This window comes from Poecilia formosa, unplaced genomic scaffold, assembly GCF_000485575.1.
Source record: "Poecilia formosa unplaced genomic scaffold, Poecilia_formosa-5.1.2 Scaffold33, whole genome shotgun sequence".
Taxonomy (NCBI): domain Eukaryota; kingdom Metazoa; phylum Chordata; class Actinopteri; order Cyprinodontiformes; family Poeciliidae; genus Poecilia; species Poecilia formosa.
In genome coordinates this window covers 650,672-668,339 of record NW_006799972.1, presented here as the reverse complement: position 1 = coordinate 668,339, position 17,668 = coordinate 650,672, and the positions used below count along the sequence as shown (strand labels likewise).

Genomic DNA, 17,668 nt, shown 5'->3' with positions numbered 1-17,668 from the left:
TATCTGATGGGGAAACGCGGATTGACGTAACAACTGTTACTCACTTACATTTACCTGGAAAAGTACTAACAGGAGTATTTTTACAACACTGTGCGCATTACTCTTACTTGAGTAATTTTATTATGAAGTATTTTTTACTCTTACTTGAGTAAAATTTCTGTATTTTCTACCCAGTGAATGAAGAACAAACATGTTTTAACCAAAAATTCACCAGACACACCTGCACGTTTTTTACTGAAAGAAACTGATTGGGGAAAAAGAAAAATACCCGATTTAGTTATTTTTTGTTAGTTATATGGATTATTGTCATTTTGGTCCTTAAAATACTGAAGATTTAACTTAACTTCAGATTTTGTTCTGTTTGATGATGTAATTTTTAAACATTAAATTACTGATAATTTGATCGATTGCTCAGTACTTGAGTAGACTTTTTACCAAATAGTCTTTTATTCTTCGGTAATTTCTTGGATGGCTACTGTTTACTTTTTATTTTAGTGTTACTCTTAATTGAGTAAAATTTCTGGATTTTCTACCCACTGAATGAAAAATAAACATGTTTTAACCAAAAAAAGAAAATCACCAGAAAAAGACACAACTGCAGTTTCTGTTAAAGTTTCACAAGTTTTTTATTGAAAGAAACTTATTGGGAAAAAATGTTTTCTTTTATCTAATTTTGTTAATTTTTGCTACTTATATATTGACATTTTGGTTCTTTAAACTACCAAAATGTCCTCTTAACCTCATAATTTGGTCTGTCTGAAGATGTAATTTTTTAATATTAAATTATCAGTTACTCAGGACTTTAGGAGACTTTTTACCAAATACTTTTTAGTCTTATTTCTTGGACAGCTACTTTTTACTTTTACTTGAGTAAAAACATGTGGAAGTAGTGCTACTCTTTCTTGAATACCATTTTGAGGTATTCTACCCACCTCTGCATATAGAGGAAGTAGAGAGGCAATTGACATGCACACAGAAAAAGAAACCAAACCCTCGGACACCCTCTAAATCCTGTGCATAAATACATAAAACACACATAGAAATCTGACTCTGATGCTCCCTGTGTGTGTTTTTCATTTGTCTCCCTCTTTCACCTTAGCTGGTGGGTTCCTCCGTAATCATCCGGCCAGTCGACCATGCACACCGTCCTGGGGTAGTAAAATGTTGTTACGCTGTAGTAGCACTGAGGGAAAGCCAGCGAGAAGGCCACAATCCAAATCAGGGCAATCACCACCTTTGTGGAGGTGGAGGAGAGGCGAGGCTTCAGCGGGTGGATGATCGCCATGTACCTTTAAAAGAACCAGAGGAAATAATTATTTTAAAGTAAGAAACAGGATTCCCTAAAGACTATATTCTGTCTGGACAGACATTTAATTACAATCACTCCCTCAAGTTAATTGAAAAACTGCAGCTGCAAATGCAAAACTCCTAAAATATGGCATATAAATTAACAGGCCAGGCAATGGCATGGTGACTCTAGGTGGTGTAAATCTGTTGACAGGACAATTAGTCCTGTTCTCCACAAATCTTAATCTTACTTACTACTGTGTTTTGGTCCAACACAGAAAATCACAACAAAATATATCAAACTTTGTGTTTGTGATGTGTGAAAAAGTATAAAGATGGATAAAGGGCATTAGTAAGGAACAACTTTCAAGCTTTTGGTGCTAAGTTTATAAAGAAGGAGAAATGGGCTATAACACCACAAAATCAAATTTTAAAAGGAATGTGCTACACTGGATGGCGTTAACATCTGTAGTAGAGACAGGGAATGAAAAGCAGGTTTGTTTTGCAGACGGTTACGAATGAAACCTGATTGCCTCCCTCTGGGTATGTCCTAACCAGCTGACATTGCAGCAATAACACAACATAATCCAATCTACAGACAAAATGGTCACACACAGTTATTTTCAACGGCAGTATGGATTGCTAGTCCTGACAACGTTTAGGCGGAGGGTATGTGCCAACCGTCCAAGGCCCAGAGCCAGAAGAACATCCCTATTCTGGCGTTTAAATACGGTGAAATCCGTATATACGTCAGAATTTCACCGTACAAACGCAGTAAAAATCCGTATTTATACGTAAAGGACGGTAAAAATGCGTATATATACGGTAAAATTCTGTAAGCACATAAGCACAGCTGCCGCTATTAGAGACGTTTTGCTTTACAGTGTACATTAAGGAGAAAAAGTTTCTTCACGTGTTTCGCTGAACATTTTCTGTCCCGTTTTTATTGAACAAACAACGGCGACAGCAGATAAAGGCAACGGCTGTTCGTATCCTAGCAACCGAAGGCAAGATAGTGACGAAAAACAAAACTAGATCCTGTTAAGTATTCTTCAAAATAAAAGACTTCCTCTCTCCAAAATAAATCATGCTTAAATATGTTGCACTTCACCTTTTTGTAATTACGTACAATCATGTTAAATTCAGTGAATAATTTTAATAAAAATCAGTTATGCTTAACATATAATTGTAAATAAGTCACCAATGATGCAAATTATACTTATCATGTAAAGAGGTCAGAACAATGTATATTGTGAAAATTAAGAAGAATACTAGACGTTTTCAGCAAAACAGGATTACTCAGTGGTGTCATCGCCATCGTCTAATCATTAGGCTAAGCCTGTGAATCACACATCTGAACCATTCAGGGCAGACAGCGTGAGTGTTTCATGACTAATGAGGTGAGATATTGCATAATTTGATTTGCATAAAGACGACATGTTTTTAACATCCTTCTTCAAGGCATTCAGCAGCTGTGATTGTGTGTTTTCATGTGTTTTTCTTGCTTTTCATAATCTTTGGCTTCTTTTCTTTTACATTCTGCTTGGATGTCACTCTTTAACCTGGCTGAATAATAACTCTATTTGAGGAGTCCTATTATGTAAAAATCATGAGAATAATGGGGTTTTCTCCCTGGAGAAAGTGGACTGCCGCTGTGATTAAAGAATAATTCAAAACTACATATAATTTATTTTTAAAGTGTGCTTGAAGTGTCTTAATAAAAACATTCAATCTAAGCACATTTTAAAATACTTTGCACTGTTGTTTTAGATAAATTAAACGTGTTCCAATAAAGGACTGGCTTCATGCTTAAATCTATGGAGGCTGAGACCGGCAGAGCATGAAATTATTGTGATGAGATTTGGTCGAGATCAAAAGTGATCATTTCTGTTTTGTCTTTGGATAACCAAAAATCTAATTGTGCATTCAGATCAAGATGACTAGAAGATTAAAGTGTGAAAATCAGCCATTTTTGTGTTGTGCTGGAGCGTCTTCACTCATTTGGTTTGAGTTTTATTTTTGTTGGAGCACCATCATTCTTCTGGGCATCCACTAGATGTCACCAGATGCAGAGCCCCTGAGAAGCTGCAGGGGTAACCCCGTGGCCACACCTGTAGCTTGTTTGGAGGGCGTGGATTGCAGATATAAGCAGCGGCTGAACGACTTCTCATCGCCTGAGTGTTAGCTTACCTTGGTTATCCTGTTGCCGCCTCGCTGTTCCTTTGTGTGCCGTCAGCCCTGGGCTCAGAATGAGCTCTTGATCCTCGCTGTCTGTGAGTTACCTTCCTCATGTGTCCTCCCTCGACGTTGCCGGTCGGACGGCACCCCTCGTGTGTTCACCTTCCCCAGTCTTCGGTCCGTCTCCAGTGGATTCCCCTTCGGGACGCAGAGGATCTGTCGGTCCTGGCCCGAACCCAATCTGGAGAAAAGGAACTGGACCAAGTCGTACTCCGCTCTTTCCGCCGCAAGCAAACCTGTCCGCCCTCCGACGAGGCTCGATTATCCAGCACTCGGCTCTCTATTACTCACCTTCAGATCAGGTAAGAACCAGTTCGATTCATTCCTGGAAAAACACTCACCTTCCTCCACTAACCCTCTGCTTCTCGTTGACAGTAAGACGACCCGGTCATCCGCTCCAGTACTCATTCCCTTCCCCTCTCCCCTGGAATCAATAAACTCATTATTATTGTTCACTTACTCTGACTCTTCTGGTTGTGTTCTTGCATGTGGGTACGAAAAGTGAATACCAACATGACAATTATCCCTGAGTGAATGACGGTAGTTTGGTTTGCTGGTTGCTTCTTGGTGTAACATTTTCAGCTTGAATAAGTTGCTCTTACCTCTTGAAGAAACCTTTTTAACTCTTGACTTTGCAATGCTTTTGAGGTATGAGAATTTAGTTTTTTTCTCCAGATATGTTCATCCAAAATCTTGAAACTTTGTTCATACTTCAGAGATTATGAGAACCATCTTCATTGTCTTGAAACATTGTTATAAAAATCTTTTCATTCATGGCCTTTTGGTCTTTTCCAAAACGGGATACTAAAGCCGGGGTTTAGCACTTGGTTTACAATATTTCAGTTTAAAATGTGCCGAACGTGACAGTTCCTGTTGTAGACACTCTGACTCTTCCTTGTTTTTCTGTAAGAAACACTTTCTACTGTAAATCATCCAGTCTTTTTTTCCATCTCACATGTGCTCTGAACCATTAAAAAAAGCACTCTGTTTTTCTCTCCTTGACAAAATATTCTACTTCTAATAAATACAGAGTCTACCATGCTGTCAAGAGTTCAAACCTTTACACCATAAAAAATGTTAAGTCTCTAACCTATATGCTACTTTTTTTCTGAAGGGATTGGAGTTGGACAGTTTTAATCAAACATTGTAACCCAGGCTGTTGAGTTAATTCAGTTAAATTGTATGAGAGTTTATTTAACTAAAGAAAAAAAAATCTAAAGACGTTTCACCTGAAACTCCCCTGAAAATCATTTGTATCATTAGATCAGTTCCGTCATATAAAGATGTTGAAATTGTTTTATTCAGAGCCAGTTTGGTACAACTTGCAAACCAGTGCAGTAAAATCCTGGAAATTATCAAGTTATCAATCAGAAACCCAACCAATTCCACTGAGTCACTAATTTTGCACCAATCCCTCCTCTTTCAGTAAGAATATGGCGACGGTGGAAAGAAATTACTTTATTTTACCAGGAAGAACAAACTTGTAGTAATGGACATTCAAAATTTACATGGTTTCATGTTTAATTCAGGAAACTAATTTTTTTCTGATTGCTTGATTCAATGTGTTTGAACACATTACTAATATGCTTTAGTTTGTTTACTGGTTTCATTCACTGTTTAGTCAAAAGTAAATTATTTAAAAAATGACTTAAGAAACTAGTTAGATATTAAAAATCAAAATGAGCTTATTGTTATTTCTGATGTTTAGTGGGGGTTTTTGTCTCTGTTACCCTGCTGGCAAGACTCATCCCAAAAGAAAACAGATGAGTAAGAAAATGTTGCTGAGTTGAATTGTCTTTCTGGAGGAAGCAAACCTTTTCAAGTCTGGCCAGAAGCAAAAGTGGCTTAAAGGAGTAAAAACAGCTTCACACACGGGTTAATCAAAACTGGAAAAAACAGATTAGAAAAACGCTGCCTGGTTTTATGAGTCTCAATTTCAGCTGCATCATTCAGATAGTGGGATCAGAATGGGCCAGAAAATCAGAAAACCAATCATAGATCCATCCTGTCATATGTCGGTAATTCAGTCTGTAGTGGTGTAATAGTGTGTGGCATATTTGTACATGGTCATTGTTATTATCCCTTAGAGCAACACCACAACTGAGTATTGCTGCTAACCATCTCTATCTCTTTACGGCCACAGCCTACCCATCATCTGATGATTGCTTCCACCAGTCCACTTAAACTGGTTTCCTGATCATAACAAAGGGTTCCCCGTATTAAGAAATCCACAACTATAAATACAATCAAACACCTTTGGGATGTGGTGGAAGTAGACATCGGTGTCATGGATGTCCAGCTGACAAATCTGTAGCAACTCTATGATACCATGAAGTCAAAATGGACCAGAACCTCTGAGGAACGTTAGAGGCATCTTGTTAAATGTCTGCCACAAACAATGAGGGCAGCTCTGAAATTAAAAAGAACCAAGAAAGTGGTCGAGGATTTTATGTTGACCATTAATTTTGTTTCCCACATTCAACTGTTTGTCAGTGGCCTCTATAAATTGCCCCAGGGTGAAAGTGCACCATCATTTTCCCTGGGATGCCCCATCCATAGTGCACCCTACCTATTTAATTGCCTGCTGGAGACAGAGGCCTGCAGCTCTGGAACATTCATTTTAACTTTAAGCCATTTTTTTGGAGAGAAACTCTAACTCAGTATTGAGTCAAATGTATAGAACAACGCTTGTTGAGTTAAATCTGGATTTGTTCATATTTGACCCAGGGTTGGTTTCAGCAAAATAACACAAATAATGTTGACTTTAACTCTGCAATTTAAAGAGTGGCAGATTAAATGTAAGGTCACTTTTAGCTGCATAAATCTAACATAGAAAGTACTTCTGAAACAAGGCATCCATGTTTGTTGTATTTATGTTCTTTCTTTTCAAACTCCCAGATAGGGCTGGACAATATGGCTGAAAAACATACCACAGTGTAAGCATTTCATATCAGTTACTATCAATAATAATTGATTAGCTTTTTGTTTTAAATATCTGAAGTACTGCCAAACTGGTAGCATGACCTTTCCTCTTTTATCCACAGTTTTCATTCCACACTGTTGTGTTTTTATTTTTAAGCAGTTATGAGCCACCTGTGGCAAAACCTGAAACTGCTTTTTATTTGTGCCAGTTACCAAACAAGTCGTTGCTAGGCAACCAAAGAGTGAGTGAGTTGCTAGGTAACAGAAGAGTGAGAGAGTGAGTTGATTCCACCAACCTAGCTTAGCTGGACGCGAGAGTTTGAGTGGCTAAAGTCTTTCCTTTTGCCTACATCTCCCAGAATGCTGTGCGGTTCTGGATCAGAATTTAATAAATATCCCATATTGAATATTGTAGCAGATGTTTGATATTGACCGCGTGCCTATCACCGTATATATTATTATTTATTTACTGTCTAGCTGTTCTTTAGTGAGGTTCCTTCAGACAAAATTTGGTGTGAATTAGTTCTGGGAAAACACACAGAATTAAATAAAAATATGAACCTTTACTCTGCAGTGAATTTAAAGTTGTAACTTGGAACGCATAGGCGATACAGAGAGCACAGACTCACCATCAGCAGACTGACCATCCACGCTTCAGTAAGCATTAATAACATCTGTGTTGCAGCTGTGTGTTGACCCACATCTCCTCCATGCTGCAGCTTAGTTTGTATGGCTGCTGCTTAACATAATTTCAAGTGATTCTGCTCATAAAGTGTAACTAAATGATTTTCACAAAGAGGTGCTATGTGATCTAAGAAGAAAATGTGAAAAATGAAAAGGCTGCTTCTTCATAAATCTAATATGTTCCAGTTGCCTCGAATGCCAACATTTAAAAAATAAAGCTTTGATTTGCAGTGAAATTCTGCATTATGAGCAAAACAAATGAGAAAAGAAGCAAAAGAACGTAGCTAGTTTTTATGTGGGTTGTTTTTTCCCAATTCAATTTTGCACTTTCGAGTAAAATTGTTTGCCATTGTTGACACAAAAAAAAGCAAAATCTTACCAAGTATTTTTGTCTAGTTTCTAGTAAGACAAAACTAACTTACAGGTAACTTCTCAGCAAGGTACAGAGGCTTGTGTTAAGTAAACAATTCCTTGATTTTGATATAAAAGTTCTAGTTCCATTGACAGATTATGTCACTAATATCAAGATTTAAAAATCTAATTACTTATAAACTAACCCCCCACAATATGAAACCCATCTGTTTTTGTCCTGGGTTTATTCCACCTTAATTGAGGATCCTAACACATCTGTAGCCAAGCATACTGTAAAGTACATGGAAGTAGTTTTTAGTCGGTTGGTGTCACTGCAAAAACATAAAATCTTACCAAGTATTTTGGTCTAGTTTCTAGTGCAAATAACTTGGTGCACTTGAAATAAGACAAAAGTAACTTACAAGAAACTTTTCAGGAAGACATAGGAGCTTGTTTTAAGTAAATAATTCCTTAATATGGATAAAAAAGTATTTGTTCCACTGGCAGATTATTTCACTTACAAGGCATTTTTTCCCATATTATACGTAAATTCATCTTCCAATGTAGCTAGGGCTTTTTCATCAATACAAAGGAATTATTAACTTAAAATAAGATCTTGCTGAAAAGTTACTTGTTAGTTAGTTTTGTTGTATTTCAAGTGTACTAAGATATTTACCCTAGACAAAAATACTTAAGACTTTGTGTTTTTGCAGTGATTTTTTTTGAGACACTGAATTTTGTTTTGATATATTTGCACTAGAAACTACTTGGTTAGACTTTGTGTTTTTGCAGTGTATGTCTACTAACAAAGCAGCTCCCACATTACCAAAAAGAGACCAAGTGCTTTTATTATGGCACATCGACAAGCATGAATGAGCTGATAGTTTACATATTATCTCACCTGTCCACTGAGATGGCAGCCATTGAGTATATTGATGAAAACATGGCCATGATGGGGAAGAAGTTCTGAAATCTGCAGTAGCCCAGGCCGAAGTACCAGTCATTGTGAAGCGCATATACGAAGTTGAAGAGGGTGTTAAACGTTGCCATGGAGGCATCCGAAAAGGCCAGGTTGACGATGAAGTAGTTGGTTACAGTCCTCATGCGTCTGTGAGCCAGGATGATCCAGATCACCGTGACGTTCCCGGTGATGGACACCAGGATGATGAGGGAGTAGGCGATGGCCCACAGAGCCACCTGAGAGGAAGAGGAGGAGGAAGACGATCAGGAGAACACTGGGAAACGAGTTGAACCATTATCAGTTACAATCTGCCTCTTTCAGACGAATCCAGATAAATTAGATCATCAGAAAGTGTATTTATTTCAGTAAATCGACTTAATTTGTGTTTTTAACACACACAATGTGATATGAAGTGATTATTTCTGCTACTTTTAATGAATTTGCAAATTCAGTTATTTTTAAAATTAAAATATTATCCTGTCATGATGTGTTAAATGGTTGATGTTGGACCCAAATGCAGAGACGGAGGTGGCGACTGAATATCATTTAATGACAAAACGTCAAAAACTTACAAAGAAACAAAGAAACCAGAGAAAAAGATCAATAATAGATGCAATGAACAACAAGGTAAAGGAGCACGAGGAGGACACGGGGTGGAACGAGGAAGTGAAGTTAGACGAAAGGATCCGGCAAGGGGCAGCCGAAAATGAGAAGCTTAACTACTGGGAGGCTGAATGTTGAGACAAAGGACAGAGGCTGATAAGCTAATGGGTTGCAGGTGTGAGTGAAGGGAGCAGGAGGCACACAGAGTGAGTAAATAAATAGAATGATTAAACCAGAGGGACAAGGAATAAACATGAACCCAGAGCTAGCCAAGGAAGAGCTGAAGTAGAAATGAAAACTAAGGAACACAAAAAATGACAAAACCAAGTTCAAACAACCCAAGATCCTAAAATATAGATCTTAACACAGAAGTAATGAATGATTATTAACTGTTGTTATTTGGACATTTTAGTTCAGTTATTTTCTGTTTTGGTCTTTATTATTTTCTTATATCTTCCCATTTCAGCTAATTCCTTGTGTTAGTTCATTTTTTTTCTTATTGTTTGATATTTTTTGGATTTGTTCTGTCAGATTTAGTTTTATTTCTCTTTCTGTACAGATTTCCTTTCCCTCCCTCCATTTTCTTTTTGTCTGTTTTTACACTCACCCTTTCCTTTGCTCCCTTCCCCAGCTGCATTCATTTACCTGCACTGTAAAAAAAAATGTTTCCAATTTACGGTAAAATACCAGCAACTGTGGTTGCCAGAACTTTACAATATAAATATGGTAAAATCCGTATTTATATCCATATTTATAAGGATTTTACTCTATAAATATGATAAAATTCTGCTGGTATTTTTCTTTAAATCAGATTCTTTTTTTACAGTGTGTAATTAGAATCTGTTTTGGGTTTTTTTTGTTGTCATTATTAGCATTTTTGTCTGTTTATTAACCTCATTATTCTCCGCTGGCTCCTTCTGTTGGATGTTCATGTGTCATAATTTGCAACCATCCAGGTATCTTTAAGTTTGCCTCTCCATTAAAAATGTTTCCAAGTTCCCGTCTGCATTTTGGACCAGCTACAAAACCGCGCAACACGACAGTGACATCACAAACCAGATGATCAACTGGTTACTAGCCTGTTAGTGGAAAGTTGAGTGAAAGGACAACATAACATTGAAAAAGAAGCAGGATATTTGCTACATCATCAGCTGTCTATTTCAGACAATTTCTATTAAAAATTGTTTTTATTAGTCTCAACAATCATTCGAGGAACTAATTTGAGTCATCAACACTCTGTTTTTACTTTTTGAACGGAAATATTGAAATAATGTGACTTCTTGATGAATCACTCATTCACTCATTGCGTCCTCTCTCACCTGCCAGTCGGGCTGCTGGAACTGGTTCCCGGTGGTCTCGTTTCCGTCGTCCAGCCAGTCAGAGGTGACTGACAGAGGCATTAAAGTGGCCTCCGGGTCTCGCTGGAAGTGTTTAATAAGACTCTCGGCATCCATTCTCACTCCCTCTGTCACCTGGTGGCAGAAAGTTTATGGATAGCGAGTTTGCTGTGCGTAATGAGGAACAATGGGTGGCGGACAGCCCGTCCTCATGAAGGAGCTCTCATTAGGAAATGAACGGCTTCAGGAATCCAAATTCACGTTGCAATTTATCTTTCTTGCATGCTACAAATATTTCAAACTCTTTAAAATGATTTAGAGAAATGGTCTGTGTTCATCCTTCACACCCCTGTCTTTATTTAAATTAAAATAATAAATTCGGATAATAAACATGCCACAATTTACTTGTGAAGTTAATAATCCAATTGTATTTTTAAATGGTTTTCCCTGTTATTTGTTTATTATTAGAAACTGTTCCTCTTTGTTTGATCTAAAACACATTTAAAAAATTAAATTTTCCAGTTTGTGCAGAAAGTGGATGTCTGCAGCAAAGACTCAAACACATAAAAACACATTCTTGGTGTTATCTGTCTTACCTCTCCGTAGCCCCGATTATATCGTGAGAACTAACCCCAGATGTTCCGCTCCATAGCTGATAACGGCGAAAAACGAAACGCCATGTGCGTAATGGGCACTCAGGTCTGACCAAGAATTCATTCATGCATTTCTTCCCGCTCTCGCACAAACACGCCGGCTCTGCGTCTCTCGCTTTCTCTCTGCTGGAATGTGTTACAAGCTTTGACGCGCTCCTCCACAGCGAGACGCGCGGACATTGCGGCGCAGAGCCGTGTGCGCCGAGGCTTAATCCACGCGCACAGAGCAAAAACCACGGGGAGGAAGTGTCATCAGCCGGCTCCCAATGTGGGAATGTGGGAATGAATGGCATTTCAGATGTTTACATTCGATATATCACACAAGAGCTGTGAGGAGAAAAGGTTTGGGGACATTTTAGCTCCATTAATTGTGCCTAGCTTTTGGGTTATGGCAGTAATGGAAATGAGGGTTAAATATTTAATAATATTTAAGTCAGCAGAAGAAGATTACTCACTCAGCGTGATAAGACTCTTTTTAGGGCTTGAAGCAAACCTTAGTGCAATCTGCATGCATGTGTTTTTATGTTATTCCTTACCTTTAGCATTGTTTGAGCTTTGGATCAATTCTTTTGATTGCTGTCCAGGTTTATGTGTTTGAGTTATTAAAACTGCATGAATGCTTGTTTCCTTTGAGCTTTACGTTTATAAGTTTTTACACTTTTATTTGCAGATAAAGGCTAAAAACTGTGACAAGGTAGAGAAAGTAACTAGGATCTTTTCTAGCTAAACTAGAATCTTTCAATAACGTTTAAACTATCGGTGTTCATTCGAGGAATACTCCCCAAACAGTTTCTGCTTCTTTCTTTTCCCATATTTTCATCTTTATGTTACATGCTTCATGTTTTTTCTCTTTAATGTTTATTTCAGGTCCAGGTGTTTCCACTTTTCTTGTTTATCTTTCACTTCACCTTCAGCCTGCCACTCTTTACACCTTCTTCGCTGTTTTTGTTATTTTAATGAATTAATTTATTTATTTCAAACAGGTTTTAAGAAAATCAGAGAAAAACATGTGCATATATAACCAAGAACAAAATTATTTGTTTACCACTCTGTCTGAAAAGAAGGGAGAAGTGAAAACTTATTTATGGTTTCCTTGTTTTTCTCTACCCCAGCTGCATCCACTCACCTATAATTAGCTCTTTTTTCGTTTCCACTCGTCCCTCACTATTTAACCTCCTTCTCTCGTTCACTCATTTCATGTTTCCCCTCGTTTGTTCCTGCTAAAATAATTTTTAAGTTTGTGTCTCTCTACATACGTTTCCAGTGATAATTTCCAGTTCCTGTTTGTTTCAAAAACCACACATCATGACAATTTAGCCTTTTAAGAGACAGTAGACTCTCTGATTGTGAAGGCAGTAGTAAATAAATCTCTGAAATGATTTTGGTAATTCTAACTAGAGACATGTTGGTGTGTGTGTCGTTTATTGGTTTGTAAACTTTTGGTTTCAGCTGCTGTCTTCCACAAGATATTTTAGTTTTAAACAGTAAGAGATGTTGAAGAGCAAAACACATCAATAACAAACAGAACCTCATTTTTATGACTCTTCGTTTTGGGTTGGTGTTTTACTGTCAGGAAAACTGTGGGAGCAAACTTTACAAACCTCGCACAGTTGGCTAGAAGATATATAAATTAAAAGTCTTGCTTATGGTGCAGAGAGAAACCAGGACAGATGAATGTCTCTACTATGGTGATGGATGCGATGCTGCAGAAGGACATTCAGTAAATTAATTTTGCTTCTTTCCAGCTTAGCGTAATCGGCCTGTTTTCTGGACATTTTGGTTTGCCTCTATGGAATAAAGACTCTCTCTGCTCACCAGAGTTGGATTCCTGAAGCAAACATGGAGTTAAAAATAGTCCTGTTAAACTCAACATCTCTATTATCACCGTGTTTTTAGGATGTGGCTGCAAAGCTCTGAGCTTCCCTGTAGCAAAAAGGAAAAAATGTTTTCTTCAGAAATGTGGAGGACATTTTCAGCGTTACTCTGTCGGACCAGACATTGGCGCTGCGATGCATTCCTCTCTGATTGCACCTTCACATGGCATGATGTCACACAATGTCATTCATCCACCCGTAGCTTCAGCTTTCTTTGAACTATTTAGTTTATTTATACTATTTTAATATATTTAACTCTTTATTTTTTGCTTAGTATATTAGTATGTTTTGTTTATGTTTATCTAATTCTGGACCCATCTTGTCTTTTCTATTGGTTTCCCCTTTTATGCTAAAAGTTTGTATTATGTTAATATTTTTTTTTTTAATTAAGCTGAATAATATAAAAAAATTTATTAGTTGAAAACCTTTTTATTTTTAAATAAAAGTCTCTTTTCTCAGCTTGTTGTCTCTCTGACAGACTAAACTACTGTGGATTTCAAAGTCTAGGAGAAACTGAACTTTTGTTTCTAAAGATGATAAGTTTTACTTTCTTTTACATTCTTGTATCTTTCTTGGTGACCTCATCAGCACAATCTAAGCAACATAAATCTGTTTTATGTATTTGTCAGGGGCAGTGGTATCTTTCCATCTGTGAATCTCTACATGAGCGCCAACGTCTCTAAATATTTATTTTACTCAATAAAACTCAGAAAGTTAACTTCTGTGTTAAATATGTTGTTTCTTAGTCCCATCACAATTACTTTACTAGTTATATACATACAGAAAACATCCTCATATGTTATAAAACTCTGTAAACATATTGTTATCCTTGTTATCCAGGAACCTTTGGATTATTTAGGAGTTCAATAACTTTTAAAATGCAGAAACATTATTAAAACCCTCACCCTCCTATAATCTTTGAAAATCGGTTCCTTTTCTCTTACCCAGCCTTTTTGAATCAAGTAAGAAGACAAAAAAAAAAGATATAAAGTTTGGAGAGATGTTAAGAAAATTAAGAAGAATAGCAAGAGATGGCTTGAAAATTTCTTTTGTATTGGTTTTTGGCTGAATTGGCTGCTGTGTTTTCTTTCTTTTTTATTTTTCTGATTCACTTTTTTAATTTCTCCTGGAAGGAGAACACATCATCAGTTCTCTGTTTACAAGCCTCAGCCATTGTTAATTTAGATGTAACCATGGCAACGATAAAATATCTTCAACCAGCAGCTAACCTGCTGCACACGTCTCTCCACAGCAGTCAGTACCGATTCTTACTCTGCTCAGACGTGAACTTTGACCTGCGCTGTCCAGCTAGCCATCAGCTGTACTGTCCAGTGGTGGGTATTGATTATTTTGATGATTTTCATCAAAATATAATGTTTATTACTGTTTTTCTGAGTTCTTGGCTGTATGGTGTGTTTTATGACTTTGTATTTTTGGTGTTTTTATGATGACAAGCATTTTAAACTGCCATGTTACTGAAGTATGGAATACAAATAAACCTGACTAGCAGGTTAAACTGTTTTGATAAATTATTTCTGCGTGTGTACTTGATAAAGTTCCAGCAAGGCTTTAATTCTCTCCTACTCCTCTAATGGAAACTTTCAGCTTAAAATCTTTCCCTTTTTTTCTGTTGTCAGAATTAAAATTCGGACCTGGTGTGACCCATTTACTCACCTTTCGAGACGTCAAACATCTGTGCGACGCTGTGGCCTTCCTTAATCTGGAGACAAACAACTTCAATCCTTCAAAGTTCGGCGAGAGTTGGGACTGTTTGATTATTTCAGAAATCCTCTGTTTTAATTTAAAGTTGGTTGTTAGAATCAAAATTAAGCCCTGAAACTTTTATTTTGAGATTCAGAGCATCCTAAATGCTCCTGATCCTTTGTTATTAAAGCTTCAGGATGTAACTTTCATTAAAAAAGTATATTTTTTACATATTTGTTCAAACTGTTACTATGCTGTGACTGTAAAGTATGAGACAGATAATCTGTGAAACAATTGAGCTCCTTTGATTTCTCCCAACTAGAAGCAACCAATCAAGCAAGAAGACGGGTCTTAGCGCTGTCAATCACAGTCTTGTGTGGCGTTGCTCATCCTCCCTCCCAATTACCTTTTTCTGCTGCAGCTAGCATAGCCTGTTAGCTCATTAGCAAACCCACCCATGAGGACAGATAAATTCCTGTAACAGTATGTTGTTGCTCAGCCATTTCCACATTTAGCAGCGAGTACATGAGTTTGACTGACAGCTCTAAGTCCCTCTTCCTGACTCTGATTGGTTGTTTTTGGTCAGGAGCGGTGCATTTCTTCTGACGACAGTAGCAGCTCAGGGAGGAAGTGGAGGAGATCGATCTTTTCACAGATTATCTGTCACGACAAGTTTTATAAAAGTTACATACTGCAGCTTTAATCTGGACACGAGATACTTTAAATGTTACATTTGCTACCGTACCATTACGGTGCCGCCACAGGAGCTTAAAAAGCTAAAATGTTTTGTCACTGGAGAGTTTTTATCACCACTCATTGTCAACATCAAAGTGTCACAACTGTGCAGGTGAGGAAACCTCTCAGAAATGAAACTGGGACCCAAATGACAGCCGGGTTTGAAGACGGCTGTAATCTAACCTATGAATACTGAGTGCTCACATAATAATGGTGTAATGGGACCTGGCTGTGGATCGTGGCGCTGCAGCTGGAGTGATGCCGTTTTAAAAACAGTCTCTTGTGTTTCATGTCCTGCAGAGCAAACAGTCTGATGGTACCTGTCTCTAACCACTTTTACTCCCTTCTCTCTCTTTTCTGTTTTCTATTCCCATGATTGTCACCAAGCTGCCACTTTTTTGTAATTCCTAGGTCTGCTCTTTCTCCGAAGGGAAGAAGGAAAATTTAGCTGACTGCACTTTTTCTGTCTCTGTGTGTACAGTATGTGCAGCATGTGGCACTTTCACATGGGTTGCAGGGCCAAGGCCAATATGGAGGGGAGAAGAAATGAAAGCTTTGGCAGTTTGCATCAAAACTCACTCAGTGTGTTTTTCTGAGATAGTCTTTGCCGGGGTGGTGGGGATTTTTCCTCAAGCTGTTGCTGTCCAATTTTGGTGAGCCTGTGAATACAGCCTTTGTTTCCATGTAAACTCCTCTGCTGCTGTAGCCCAGCTATTTCAAGGTGTGAGATGGAGTGAATTTAGAGACAGTATTTTACATACTGTTGATTTTCATTAATATCAAAACACTCTGCCTGTTTTCCTCGAACATCAACAGCACTGTAAAACATTTGAAGATGGTTTAAATTAAAAATGAACATCCACCTGCTGCCTTAAAAATGCTATTTAAACCAAATAGTTGTTTCACAACATGCAAATAAAAACCTAGTTAAAAAGCACTCACTTCTATATTATCAAAGTTATTTTACTTTAGAATATGAATACATGAATACGGCTGAAAAACAGCCGTATTCATGTCAGTTTATTTCGATAATTGCTGTTTAGTTTTTTATTTTAAATATCTGAAATGCTACTAAATGTTTCCTGTTTTATCCACAGTTTTCACTCCACACCGTTGCCGTTCATTTTTAAGCAGTTATTTGGCGAAGTGGCTGCTGCGCCTGGCCAGTTACTCAACAGGCTGTTGCTAGGTTACCACAAGTAACTCGGTTACTAGGTAACCAAAGAGTGAGTGAGTTAGTTGATTCCACTCACAATAATAATAGATAATAAAATTAAATCTATACAAATACATTTATTAAGTTGATTAAGTTGTCATATTAAATAAACGTAAATAATGTAAGTTTGACAAACTTAATTTGATTATATGCGACAAATTAACACACTTCTTCATAGAAAATGCAGAAATGATAGAAAGCAAATGGATGCAGGATTCATGCAAAAATTACGTAGGGTTGAAAAAGCCTCAACAATGCAATTACAGTTGAATATTATTACTAAAAAAAACAGTTTATTTGCTTTGACTGTGTCTTTTCAATTACAGCCTGCTTCAAATCATCAGAGACACAAAAAAATAAGAAAAAGTCGGCAAATTGCAAAAATGTGTTGTTGATGTCTTTATTGATGTTTAAAAAATAATAATATTTTCTAAGCCGGTGAATCTGGTGGTGGAGACATTTTTCGCTGCAGAGACGACAGAACTCACGATGCATTCCAGTTCTACTCAGAAATAGGAAATGCCAACTTCCCAGTCGGAAATTCTTCAACACCGGAAGTCGGAGATCCCACAGGGAAACAAGAAGCAACGGAGAAACAACTTGTGGGAGGGATTCAGACTGTTTTTGTCACTATTCATAAAAACAAACTGTAAAAATCTCTTTTATGGAGCAGATGAGTAGAAAAATAGATCAACCAACAACATTAAACAGAAAAACGTAAAGTTAAATAAATATTAAATAACAATAATATTATTAAATAACAATATTATTTAATAACTATAAGTTGTTTACAACTTCACATCCATTCAGAACCCAACACCGAAATTGAACTGCAGAACAAATCTTAAATATTTAATTATTTATAAAATAGGCGTCCATAATATGAAATCCAGCTGTTTTTAGCCTGGATTTAGCCCTCTTTAATTCAGGATCCTAACTGCAACCAAACGTCCTGTAAACGGAAATACATTTTAGTAGGTTGAACTGAAGGGACAGTTCTGTAATTTTATTGAAAAGCAAATTTTACTTCTTGGATTTAGTTTTAAAAATCTAAATTATGCACAGAACATTCAAAAACACAAAATCTTACAAAGTATTTTTGT

At 37.1% G+C, this 17,668-nt stretch overlaps 1 protein-coding gene and 2 long non-coding RNA genes across 3 annotated transcripts in view; 2 read left to right on the top strand and 1 right to left on the bottom strand.

The window, feature by feature from the left end:
• tacr2 (tachykinin receptor 2) overlaps positions 1-11,222 on the bottom strand; it is a 14,031-nt gene extending 2,809 nt beyond the window's left edge. Inside the window, exons 1-4 of the mRNA XM_016670368.1 lie at positions 10,980-11,222; positions 10,366-10,518; positions 8,384-8,679; positions 1,095-1,289 (exon numbers count right to left, since the gene is read on the bottom strand). Coding sequence (XP_016525854.1) covers positions 1,095-1,289; positions 8,384-8,679; positions 10,366-10,500 — 626 coding nt within the window. The 5' untranslated portion in view covers positions 10,501-10,518; positions 10,980-11,222. The remainder of the gene's footprint in view (positions 1-1,094; positions 1,290-8,383; positions 8,680-10,365; positions 10,519-10,979) is intronic.
• Positions 2,461-3,981, top strand: LOC103136513 (uncharacterized). The gene is made up of 2 exons (XR_476041.2): positions 2,461-3,827; positions 3,901-3,981. It is a non-coding gene; the product is annotated as an uncharacterized LOC103136513 (long non-coding RNA).
• A 70-nt stretch (positions 11,223-11,292) lies between the features above and the next one.
• On the top strand, positions 11,293-14,963 carry LOC107835961 (uncharacterized). The gene is made up of 3 exons (XR_001661806.1): positions 11,293-11,378; positions 14,163-14,244; positions 14,548-14,963. It is a non-coding gene; the product is annotated as an uncharacterized LOC107835961 (long non-coding RNA).
• The last annotated feature ends 2,705 nt before the right edge of the window (positions 14,964-17,668 follow it).